Source organism: Talpa europaea, assembly GCF_964194135.1.
Source record: "Talpa europaea genome assembly, chromosome: 6".
In the NCBI taxonomy this organism is placed as follows: domain Eukaryota; kingdom Metazoa; phylum Chordata; class Mammalia; order Eulipotyphla; family Talpidae; genus Talpa; species Talpa europaea.
The window spans coordinates 98,182,289-98,195,595 of NC_140072.1; the positions used below are offsets into that span (position 1 = coordinate 98,182,289).

General features: G+C 42.6%; 1 protein-coding gene across 2 annotated transcripts in view; it reads left to right on the forward strand.

Moving 5' to 3' along the window:
• ENOX1 (ecto-NOX disulfide-thiol exchanger 1) overlaps positions 1 to 13,307 on the forward strand; it is a gene marked incomplete at both ends in the record, with an annotated part of 223,766 nt that overhangs the window by 41,059 nt on the left and 169,400 nt on the right. For both annotated transcript variants that reach the window (XM_084234631.1, XM_084234632.1), the window contains 2 exons: positions 5,716 to 5,859; positions 6,679 to 6,816. In XM_084234631.1, coding sequence (XP_084090757.1) covers positions 5,716 to 5,859; positions 6,679 to 6,816 — 282 coding nt within the window. The remainder of the gene's footprint in view (positions 1 to 5,715; positions 5,860 to 6,678; positions 6,817 to 13,307) is intronic.

Below are 13,307 nucleotides of genomic sequence, written 5' to 3' on the forward strand. Positions count from 1 at the left end.
TATTTTTATCTTTTGTAGCTAAATGTGTTTCCTGGAGACAGCAAAAGGTTGGGTTTTGTTTCTTAATCCAGGCTGCAACTCTGTGTCTTTTTATTGAAGAGTTTAGTCCATTTACATTCAGAGTTATTATTGATATGTTAACATCTGTATTTGCCATTGTGTTTGTCTTTCCTTTGATTTTATTTATTTATTCTTTTAATAACTTTTTTTTTTGGCCTTCTTTCATTGTTATTCGTCCCTCTGAGGTTCTGGCTTTAGGACTCCTTGTAGTATTTTTTGGAGTGGGGGTTTAGTTGCAATGAAATTCCGGAGTTTCTGTTTGTCTGGAAAGGTCCATATTCTTTCTTCAAAGAGGAAGGAGAGCTTTGCGGGATAGAGTATTCTTGGTTGGCATCTGTTTTCTTGGAGTCTGTTGACTATGTCCCTCCACTCTCTCCTTGCCCGTAGTGTTTCTTCGGAGAAGTCTGATGTCAGCCTGATTGGTTTTCCTTTGAATGTTATCTGTTTCTTCCGTCTTGCCAGCTTCATTATTTTTTCCTTGTCCTGGATTCTTGGGAGCTTTACTATTATGTGTCTTGCTGTATTTTTCCTTTCGTCGTGGAAGTTTGGTGTTCTTCTTGCTTCTTGTATATCAATTTTCAGCTCCTTCTTCACATTTGGGAAGTTCTCTTCAATTATCTCTTTGAATATTTTCTCTGTTCCTACATCTCTCTCCTCTCCTTCTGGTATTCCTATAACTCTTATATTTCCTTTCCTCATGGAGTCAGATAGTTCCCGAAGTCTTTCTTCGTTCTTTTTCCTTCGTACTTCTCTTTCCTTTTCTGTTTTGGTTCTTTTTATTTCTATGTCTTCAAGATTACTTATTCGTTCTTCCATTTCATCTATTCTGCTTTCATTGCTTTTCCCAGAATTCTTTAGTTCTTCCATTAATTCTTTGATCTCCTGCATTTCTTTTACTTCCCTCTTTAGGGACTCAATTTCTTTCTTCTGACCATTGTTTTCCCTCTCTAGGGACTCAATTGCATTCTTCTGATCGTTGATTATTTTTCCCTTATCATTGTTTTCCTTTATGACTTCTGTTAGTTTTTTAATCACGGCAATTTTAAATTCTCTTTCTGGAAGGCTCAGAAATTCTTCCAAGTTATTGTCTTTGCAATCTGGGGGCTGGCTTTCTTTTTGTGGTGTGCTTTTTCTCTGGAGAGTTGCTAGGTTGCGTGTGGTTCTTCTCTTCCCTACTGTCTGTTTTCTAATTTGCCGTATGCGTTGGGACACTGTGTAGTTGGGACTGGCCGGCATCTTGGGTGGGCTTCTCTGTTCCCCTCTGGTTCTTCCAGGAGTCATCTGTCAGTTTCAAGCAGTCTTTACTGGAGAAAGGTCCCTGTTCTAAAATGCCGATGTAGGGACACACTCCCCTGTGCGCCTGGTCTGCCCCGGCGGTGGGTTCCTGCTCCCCTCTGGGCTTGGACTGCAGGCCAGAGGGGGTCTGGCGTGGGCGAACTTCCCCCGCTCACCTCTGGCTCCTGAGGAAGCCTTCTGCAGGTAGTCTTTACTGAAGAAATGTCCCTGTTCTAAAATGGTGATGTGGGACACACTCCCTGCGTGTCTGGTCTCAGGCACACTCTTCTGCGCACCTGGTCTGCCCCGGCTGTGGGTGCTCGCTCTCCCTGTGGGCTCAGACTACTTGTTCGGAAGGGGCCCGGTGTGGGCAAACTCCCCAGCTGGCCACTAGCTCCTTCAGGAGCCTCTGCTGGCTTCAAGTCGCTAGGTGGTGCCAGAGATCTCTCCTAGAGCCCTTGGGGAGCTGATTTTCCACCCCGTGGGACAGGGAGCAGAGCGGGGATGGTAGGGTACACCTCAACGGCTTTGGGGTGCTGTGTCTGCCTTGTGCCCCACCGTCGTGGGGAACCCACGCCCCTAATTTCGTGCCCCGGGTCTCTGTTCCAAAGCCCTCAGTTCCAGGACGCGGGCTGTAGCCCAGATCAGTGGGGCGGGAATGGCGCCTTTTGAATCCTGCTCCCCTGCCTGGGCGCCTTGTTCCTGCTCACTCAGGATGGGCCTCCGCCGTCTCCCCCTAATTTCGTGCCCGGGTCTCAGTTCCAAAGCCCTCAATTCCAGGATGCGGGCTGTAGCCCAGATCAGTGGCGCGGGAATGGCGCCTTTTGAGTCCAGCTCCCTTGCCTGGGCGCCTTGTTCCTGCTCACTCAGGGAGGGCCTCCGCAGTCTCCCCCTAATTTCGTGCCCCGGGTCTCAGTTCCAAAGCCCTCAGTTCCAGGACTCGGGCTGTAGCCCAGATCAGTGGCGCGGGAATGGCGCCTTTTGAATCCCGCTCCCCTGCCTGGGCGCCTTGTTCCTGCTCACTCAGGGAGGGCCTCCGCCGTCTCCCCCTAATTTCGTGCCCCGGGTCTCAGTTCCAAAGCCCTCAGTTCCAGGACGCGGGCTGTAGCCCAGATCAGTGGCGCGGGAATGGCGCCTTTTGAATCCAGCTCCCTTGCCTGGGCGCCTTGTTCCTGCTCACTCAGGGAGGGCCTCCGCAGTCTCCCCCTAATTTCGTGCCCCGGGTCTCAGTTCCAAAGCCTTCAGTTCCAGGACGCAGGCTGTAGCCCAGATCAGTGGCGCGGGAATGGCGCCTTTTGAATCCCGCTCCCCTGCCTGGGCGCCTTGTTCCTGCTCACTCAGGGAGGGCCTCCGCCGTCTCCCCGCAAGCCTAGGTCGCAGGCGCGGGGACCTGGGCAGCTGCGATCCGGTCCGGATCCGCGCCGCTTTCCGCACGCAACCTTACCGGGCGGCCGGGGCTGTGTGCTGGTGCTGGTCTCCTCCTGGGGGGCGTGGCTCTCTTTAATGGCGCCTGGAGCTCACCTCCGCGGCGGATCCTGCAGGGTTCGCCTCTCCCGTTCACGGGGTGTGGTGGCTGCAATAGTTCCTTTCCACTCACAGTCCCACTTGCTGCGTCCGTTTTTCTTGTTGGCCGTTTTGGTTTGTTGTTTCCCTCCTTTCTGCCGGTCGGTCGGAGAGTGCCGACTTTGTGGGCGGGGGAGGGGAGCAGGGTTCTGCGCTTCCCTCCCTTCTCGTCCTCTTTTATGGCAACTTTCTTCTTCGGGCAGTTTGCTGGAGTCGTCCGTTTATCTTCCGTGTCCCAGTTCTCACTGGGACCTGCCGCTTTTCCTCCCTATTAACTTTTTTTAATGGGAGATCTTACTCGCAGCGTCTCCTCGCCGCCATGTTGCTCCGCCCCCTCTCCACATGTTACCATTCTTGATGAAACAGTATGGGTTCTAAGATGGGTATGAAAATAGTGGGTAGAAGCTCTGGACTTCCAAGACATTTGATGCCTCTTTGCAAGACCATAATCATTAGGGTGAAAACTACCACTGAAACAGACAGTTACAGTGCCAAGGACAGTTAACACCATTCCTAAAACTCTATAACAGAAAGGCAAGGTAAAACAAGGCCAGCCTGGCACAAGTCAAAAAGCCTACAAAGTAAAGGGATGTTCTCTGACCCAGTGTTCCAGAACCGCAGGGCCATTCGACAGGAAAAAGTTGTGATTAATGCCCATTTTGGGAGAACCAGAGCTAGAAGGTAGTTAGCCACTAAACTTCATTTGGGGAGATAAGTAAGACAAATAGTGCCCTTGCAATGATCTGAAATGGCTCTACTATGGGGATATCTGAGCAAAGGAATGAACACATTCTAGCTTCACTCTCCTTTGGTGTTCTGAAATGATTGTCGTGGAGAAAGGAAAGTTCTTCAAGGTTTCATCATGGAAATTTTGCTGGTATATGACTGAACAAAGCACAGGGATTTTAGGTTAGCTATGTATTTCTTACACTATTGAATTTATTTTATTTTATTTGGTGAGAGTCTCTTTGTCTGATGGCAAGATAACTGATGAACAATAGATATACAAATTCAGAATTCATTTGGGTAGTTAAGTTTAATTGCAAGGTAAAAAATACTTTTGCTGCCAGAGTTGGAATCCTTTAGTACCTGCATTATAGAGATGTTTCATCTTCATGACAAACTATTAGAAAAAAATTCCCCATTATCTTACATCCCTTCCTATGGAAACACACACACACACACACAAACACGTTTTTCCTTTGCTGCCCCAACACCTTTTAGATCTTCTGTGGACAGCCTGCCATTCTTTCCTTTTGCCTTTCCCAAGAACCAGGAATTTGCAGAGTGCTTGGAAACAATTTTCTGATTATCTGCCTGCTCTTCATTTACTGAAACCCAAAATTTCATTTGCATTAAAGTTATACTCAACTGGCAGTAAGTTCTCGTCGACAATATACTCTTATGAAGGATTACTGATTCTTGTATCTAAGAATCTAAGAAATAAAAGTACACACCCTAAAAAGGCCAAACTTTACATAGGACATACTGACATATAGACCATGATTCTAAAAGATTCATTAACAGAAACATGGGTTAGTAAAATTTCTAACTTCATACTAAAATAAAAATAAATCTTTAAATTCAGTTGTTAAAGGGCCTCCCCTGATGGTGCAGTGGTTGAGCACTGGGCTTCTAAGCTGCCTGCAGCCTCTGCAGCGCCGGTTCAATTCCCGGACGCCAGCGAGGGTCCCACATGGCGCGACAGACCTCTCCTGCCACACCCGCTGCTCCCCTCAGCAGTGTATTTCGTCAGTCTGCCTGTTCTGTTTCCTGCTCTGTCTCTGGTGAATTCTCTCACCCTCTCGCGCTTCTGACTGTACCCAGTGCTTGTACAAATAAATAAATAAATCTTAAAAAAAGTTTAAAAAAATAAAATAAATTCAGTTGTTAGAACAAAATTCAAATGTCTCAGGTCACCCATCTAAAGCAATTTGTTTTGTCTTCCAGTGCAAAAGTGCACTTCAAATGTGTATGTCAGAATGCAGTGGTTTGAATTTTTAAAGTTGGAGAGAAGGCATGGCATCTTTTTATATAGTGTGATACGGGGGGGAGGACTTTGCAAGTTTATTTAACGTTCTATCATTTTTATTAGAAAAGTGCTTTAAAAAATATAATCAAAATACATAGGTATAAATGGTGCAATTCTAGGAAAAATTCAGATCAAACAAATAGTGGCCAAACTGTGGAAACTTCTTTCATGGAACACACACACACACACACACACACACACACACACAAAGGCTCTCTGACACCCTTTGCTGCCTGACCCCCTTTAGTTCTTCTTCCATGGACAGCCTGCCATTCTCTCCTTTTGCCTTTCCTAACCATTATAATTGAGATACACACCTTTTCTACCTCACAGTGAACAGATTCTGGCTTTTTTCCTTTCCCTTTTCCCACTTTTTCTCCCTTCTGAATGTGTCAGACAACTGTCTTTCAAAATAACACCATCCCTTAATTTTTTGACTTAAAAAAATCATACTGAGCCCTGAGTCTGCCCTCACCATTGATGTACACTGTGTGGAAGAGGCTGTGCAGGGACTGATAAGGCCTGTTTGAACAGCCTCTTCAGTGGGAGGCCAAGCACCAGATGCTTCTGCAAATAGGGCTATTCATTCAGCCAGCCCCGGCTCCAGGTGAGTGAGCCTCATGGCGGAAGGCTCTGAGGCCCGGCCAGGAGACAGCCATGAGACAGGAGAAGAGTGCCTCTTCTGCATCTGTGTCTAGAAGTTGTTCTTTGTGTGTTTCTGTTTGTTTCCTCTCATGGCAGTTAGCCACTTTAGTTTCTCACCACATTCATTTCCCCTTTTTCAGAACCTGATGATCTCCGTGGGGACCCTGAGCTCAGCCATCAAAGCACCCCTGTCTCCCAGGATGTTCGTAATTCAACAGTAGATGCAGGTGGCATTGAAAGCATCGCCCAGTGTCCCCAACAGCTTCCTCAGATGATGGCTGCAGGTAAAGGTCGGTGGCCAGCACAGGACACAAACAAAACCTTTTGAGTTCTTAGAGGAAAAGCTTGCTCAGCCATGAAAATATGCAGTGAACCTGGAGCCCAGGATCCTTAAGGAAATCAAGTCTTACAACCAGTGAACATCAAAGAATATTAAGTCAAATTTGACATATATCTCTGTGGGTTTTTTAGGTCTGTGCTATTGGGTTTTATTTGGTTTTGGTGAAAGTCTGTGCTTATAGGAAATATTTTAGAAAAGTCATAATAGGCACCCTCCTAAATGTAATAATGGAGAAAATATGTACAGAAGGGAATTTGTTACAAGATGATTTAATAATTCAGTCAAGACCAGTTTCACTCCTTAATGATTGTTTTCAGAAATTCTACTAGGTATTTCGAAGGTGTGCCTGCTCCAGAAGTGCACTCAGAGACAGATTAAGTTATTTATTCTTAGTCTACTAAGCCAATTGACTTGTTTTACCAAGAGAATATTCCTGTTTTACATCTCCACCCTGGAACTTAACTAATGTTGTTTCACTGTGAGAGGAAAGTGATTCTTCAGTTTTTTCCAGGGGTGCTTCCTTAATGGCATACTGTGTATAAACTACATGTCATTAAGTTTCCTCCCAGAATGTATTCACAAACTCTTTATGTTTACGTCTGGAAAAGACATTGCTGTAGATTATACTGCTCTATTTTCTGTGTGGTTTGGGAATGTGCTAAATGAAGCCTCACATTTCTAGAAATGTGATTTCCTTTAAAATAAACACCCTTGCTCATTGACTCTGAAGTCACTGTTCTCTCCCGCCCCTCCCTGCCCACAGCTGCTGATGGTTTGGGGAGTATAGCGATAGATACAACCCAGCTCAACATGTCTGTGACAGATCCCACAGCCTGGGCCACCGCCATGAATAACCTGGGCATGGTTCCCGTGGGGTTGCCTGGACAGCAGCTTGTGTCTGGTAAGCTTTCCCCTGGGTTTGAAGAGGCTCATGACAATGCCCAAGGATGCGGGTGGCAGATGCCCAGTAATCTCTCCATGCGCAAGTGTTGAGCATGATCTGGGATTACGAGGAGGGCATGCTTGGCAGGTAGTGCTTGAGATTCTGTTCCTCACCACCTTGCTCTTCTGCCTAATGGCTGTTCTAGAAAAAGCCACACACAGTGCCCATCATCTGCAGCATAACAACATCAATTTTTTATTTAAAATTGGAAAATGGGAGTGCTGATTTTTGCTCTCCAATTGGCAAAGCTCTTTCCCCATACATTGCGCCATCTGATTCCACAGCCTTCTCTTTAAGAGTAGGTACTTACTGTTCCTATTTTTGTTAATGTTCTTGTTTTACAAATAGGGAAATAAAGGCCCAGAGTTTGGGTTACTTTTCCAGCATGAAAGTGGCTGAGCTGGAAGCCCAGCTCAATGGATACCAAATCCCACATTCTCTTTCCACCGCATATTGAAATATTAATAAAATGCATTCAATAGAGACAGTGTTCTGAAATATCACAAAGTAGAATATCATTGAAAGTATGTCATCATTTAATGTAATACATGTTTATTGAGGACTTTCCAGGAGCCCTATAACAAGTGCTTTGGGAAACAGAATAAATGCCTACATATGTATGTGTCCTTGTCTTCCTAAATTGGGAAAAAAAAAAAACAGCACTAAAAGTAATGTGTAGAAGCAGTATTAAGGAGTGGTGTAGGCTAGTAATGTAGTAATTTCCAGAAAGGTCAATCTTGGGCACTCTGAGGGAAGGTGTTATGGGGAGGTGAAACTTGAGCTCTCTGGAAAGAGACATAAGGCTGGCAATATTCACCTGCTCACTCACTCTCTCATTCAAAGGATATTCATTGAGACACTGTTTGGGTGCAGGCTTCCAGCAGTAAACAATTCCCAGATGGTCCCTGCTCTCTCAGAATTGGCACTGGAGAGGTGACAGTTAGTTATTATACTAAGACCATTGTTACAATGTCAGAAGAACAATTCACATTTACCCATCCAATTAGAGAAAGGTAGTCAGTAGACACTAAGTAGAACACAATTGCCTTTGCAGAGTTACCAAGTACTATACCCACAAACCCATAAACTTTGTGCTGAGTTGACCATGCATTTAGTTTCTTTTGATTGTGAATTTTTGTCGCTGGTGGCCATAGATGTAAGACTAAACTAGTTGCAGTAAATTAAATATATGTAATTATGTATATGTAATTATATGTACACACACATATGCATGCATGCATGTACCTATATTCATGCATCTGTGTATGCACCCTCATATGCATGCAAACATATGTACAAATATGCACATGGTTCTCTTTTAATGTAACAAGGAAGTTATGAGAGAAGATATCTGGCAAGAGAAGTGGGAAATAGAAAAAGGAAAGTAAGAGATTGAGTTATAAAGCAGTATACTTAGGATATTTAGGATATTAAAATTCTCCAAAATTTTAAATCCACACAACTGGCTATTAGTCTGCTGCAAGGGTTTTGTGTGTGTGCGTGTGTGTGTGCGCGTGTGCACGTGCGTGTACATAAACATTTTCTAAGGTTTGAATATGTGTTTATCCAGATCCTTTTTCCCTAAGGCTAATCTAGACAGATACTTCCTTCTAATAACTTGTGAGCAAAGATTTGTATTTTTCCACCCAAATTTTCTCAGCTGCCTAATTGAAATATTCATAGAGCAAAAATTGCTTTACTCTTTTCTCCACCTCCCACTTCTCTCAGAAAATATTGTGTGACTTTCTGAGTAAGCCGCAACCTCAATAATTCATTATTTTTTCTGATGATTTTGAGTCTTCTGACATTTTAACCATGACCAATTTATGATTTTCCCCAGCAACTTACCATGAAAAGAATTACAGCTCTACTCGTTCTGTAAGATTTACCGTATCTGCCCTGAATTTCATTCCCCATCTCCTGTATTAGCCAAACTGCTTAAACTGTTTTTGAGCCTTTTAGGATCTTTCTGGGCATTCCTCCATACTGCCCCTAGTCTGTCAATTGATCCCCACTTGGCTTTGTTCTCAGGGCTGCCAGATGACTTCATTTTTGGAGATTATTTAAGGGTCAGGTTTGTTTTGTTTGGTTAGTGTTTATATAGTCCAGTCTTTTTTCTGTGGAAATATTGTAATCATATTAACTGTAAGATGTTTTATTATGCATTTTTGTTCACCTCTTATCCTAAAGCATTTTTCCATTTTATAGTTTTTTATTAAAAAATTAAATAATCCAAGGAATAAATCCTCCCCAGTTTATTCAACCACTACAGTTGTTTACATTTAGGCTTTTTCCATTTTGTTCACTCTTGCTAGTCAAGTTTTTGTTTTCTGGGAAGTTAAGTCTCTTCATGCATGTAAAAGCATTTCACCGTTTCTGTAAAATGAGGATTGTATCTATTTCATCAGTCTGCTGTGAGATTTAATGTTATCTTTTAAATATGCTCACCTATGTACAATGGCTGCAAAGTACCTGAACACAGTAAGCAGTCATCAGATATTTACCTTATTCCATCCTTTCTTCTTATTCTTTTTAAGAAATAAGATTACAGTGGATATTTTTGTGCACATAGCTTTTTAGCAATTAGGATTATTTCCTTTGTATAGTATCCTACATGTAGAATTAGTAAGTCGAAAGAAATGAAGTTTCTTGTTAAATACTGGGCAATTAATTTCCAAAATATGCATAGCTATTTAACATTTACTGATTTGATATGCAAAGGTGGCATCCTATTTATTTTACCTTAATTTTTTTTTACTCCTCCTCCTTTAAAATTATTTCATCTCCCCCCCCTGCATTTCCTATTCATATTTCCTCTTTTATAAATAGATACCTTTCATACTTTATCCATTTATCAGATAGGATTCTTGAGGATTGTTTTAACATTTTTATTAAAGTAACATTGATTCACAATACTGTATATAATTTAGGAAAATAGATTCCCACTTTTCAGATGTATGTTACCACACCTTACCCATCACCTTTGGTGATTTTTTTTTTTTTGTTGTTTGGTTTGCATTTAGTCATTTATTGTTTATCAGTGTAATCTTTGGAGTTCATATTTCATGAAAAAAAAAATCTCTAGGCTGTTTTTTGCCTTTAATGTTCTTTTTTAAAAAGGGGTTTGTTGACCTTTTCTGAGTTCTTGTTCCATTTCAAAACACAAAGGTTTTGCCCACTCCAGAAGTTGACCTTTATTCCCAATTTCTAGTGCCTCCATTGATTTACTTCTCTCATTAGCAATTGAATTCTTATGTACATTGTAATCTATTTCTGAAGTATCTACTTTGTATTACTGATCTATTTTTATTCTAGCACCATATTGTTTTAATTGTGATAGTGTATATTATATTCATATGCAGTGTCTCATGCTCTTTTTACTGTGCCCGGTGTGTAGTGCTATTTGTTTCTTTTTAGTACAGTCAGACTAGCCACAGAATGTTGCTTCTCTCTCAGCTTTTATGTCGACCACTTCTGGGATTCTTCAGTGTGACTGTAGAATGTAGAGATACTGTTTAATGTCTCAGCAGGGACTTAAAGATTATTTAGTATAACCTGCCTTTCAAAAAACCTCCTCTAAAACATCTCTGAAAGGGTTATGAGTAGGCTGGACTTTATGATACTTTGCTTTCTCCTAAAAGTTCCAATGTTTTTATTTTTATTTTTTTTAGTTTTTTAAAAGATTTATTTATTTATTTATACAAGAACCAGGGTATAGTCCAGATGCACGGGAGGGTGAGAGGATTCACCAGAGCCAGAGCAGGAAACAGAACAGGCAGACTGACGAAATACACTGCTGAGGGGAGCAGCGGGCGCAACAGGAGAGCTCTGCCGCATCATGTAGGACCCTCGCCGGCTGGCTGGGATCAAACTGGCGCTGTAGAGGCTGCGGGCAGTTTCACAGCACTGTGCTCAACCGCCTGCGCCACCAGGGGAGGCCTCCAGTGTTTTTAAATGACCAACTACCCTTCTCATATTTGTTAAAATTAAGCTGACACTAAATCCTGTTCCTTACAACTTCTTCCATTTATTGAGAAATGAAAAATATCAATAAAACAAGGCACAAATTGTCCACACCCTCTGATTTTAGCAGAAGAATTTTTAGGAAATCAGGTCACTTATCATTATCAGGTCATTCCTGTGTGTCATGTGCTCCCACAATTCCACCCCTTCCATTTTCCTCCCCTTTCTCATGACCCAGGTGTTCCCCACCACAACCCATCCCTACAATCCATGAGCTTTCCTGTTGGCCTTCTTCATGTGAAGTACAACTTGAGATCCAAATACTAAACTTGGACCTTTTGTTCAAAATATACCATTCAATGGTATATTGAATGGTATATGACCTTGAGTTCCATGCTCCAACGCCTTGGTTTATCTGTGAGATATTATTTCCCTCCTTATGTTACTGTTTCATGTTTATTTTATCCCCTGTTGTTAACCTTGAGGACTTTTCAATTTTGTTTTTGTTGATTTGTTTTTATTACCAATATGTTGTGCTCTGGTCTAGGTCCAGGTTTTCTAAACCATCCATTGGAATATCAGTGTCCCACAGTTGTTAAGTAGGGTGGATATGATGTAAGTTTTTATGTGGCTTAACTGCCATGTCAAGCATGAAATTTAACTTAATAAGTTGCTTTCTTTGTGGTTTTCCTCAGACTTCCTATGCTAATATGCAAGGTTCAGTCTCAAAGAGTGGTGTCTAGTAGGATTCCCCAAGCTTAAGTTAACCTTAAAATGATTATTAACATCACATGAGACACTCATGTGGTGATCTAAACCAGATCTCTCCTTTAACTGTGGAAATCCTTTTCCACTATGGTCCATCGTTTTGTGCCTTAGGTTATCTCCTTCCTGTGAAGTACTTCACAATTTTGTTTTATTTTCACTGAGCAGTGTCACTCCCCAGTCTCAGATTTCAAAATAGTTCTCTTGTGCTCAGGTGCTGCCTGCAACCTTCTTCCCAGTTTTCCATGATACTTTCCACAAGCTCCACCTCTGGAGCCTTTAGCCAGAACCCAGAATATCAGATTGTGTGCTTGGGCACCATCTGTGTTACCAGCTGCTCTCTTTCTATATAAGCCAGTTTCTTTTCCAAAGTTATAATCATCAACTGGAAGAGTTGAAAAGCAGCAGCCGTGTCCCTGTGTTTTAAGTTTCTTGCCCAGGCCCACATGAAGACTGATAATACTTCTTGGGTATTCTCTGACCATAAGAGTCTATCTTGTTTTCCTCTAAATCCTTTTGAAATTTTCTACTCTAATTTCAGCAGTCTCTCCTCAGTTATTATTGACTGTAAGTTGACATATATGTTCTACCCTACATTTCTTGGCACAGCATTTGTTGTATTTCAAATACATGTCCCAAAAAAAGCATTATACCTCCCTATTAACTGTGAAAGCCTATGTACCTGATCAGGGCTTCACTTGGAATCAGTAAAAGAGCTCTTGACCCTTCCAGGTTGTGTGTGAACACTCTCAACTGGTCCCTTGGCTCATACCTTGCTGCTTCGTCTCTAGAAGCCATGGTTTCTCGCACATCTGTTCGGCCACCCATAGGGAGGCCAAGACAAATTGCTGTCCCCTCTCTGTCCTCTTCATTCCTCTCTTCCATTCACTGATGCTTCTACTCATTTTAATTCTTCTCTGCTTCCTCAAAATACTTTTCTCTAGCTTTCTTCTTGAGTTCTTTAATCCTCCCAGGAACACCTTTATCCTCTTTAATATGCCCAGATATGAAGAGGCATCTGCCCTGTTCTTTCATCTCCTGCAGCATCCCTCTTTTCACTGGGATTTATTGAGCCAGGCGTGGTGCTGAATACTGGACATGTTGGGTCCAACACTCATGTGTTCAGAGCCCAGTGGGAGACAGAGAAGAGTAAATAAGTAAATACAAATCAACATGATAAGTGGTTCTGCTACTAGCAGATAAAGGATACGATAGTGTGTCACAAAAGAGTGTTAAGCAGGAGTAGTACGATTAGCGTTGTATTTTTACAGAGCTCCTCTGTAATCCAATAGAGAACAGATGAGAGTGTGGAAAGGTTGCCAGCAAGGAGATCAGATGGCGGCTGCAGCAGTTAGCCACACACCCCAATATTGATGGCATAACAGTCCTGGCAATGGAGATGTGAGGCATGAAGGGATGTGGGAGACATTTAGCTGTAGAAACAGCAGGAAGTGTTGACAGAGTCTGCGCAGAAGTCCCAAGAACTTCTAGGTTTCTAGCTTTGGAAATCATGTACATGCTGGGGGAAATCATGTACACACCCAGTTACTGAAGTGCGGAAGCCTGGAAAATATGAAGGGTGAGGGGAGATGGCAGTTTCTTTCTGGGAATGCTGAATTTGAAGAACCTGTTGAAAGGAAACAAGTGTTGAGTGGTCAAGGTTTAAGGGTACAGAGGTCCCCAGGGAAGGGTGGGTAAAGATGTCATTTTGACAGTTACAG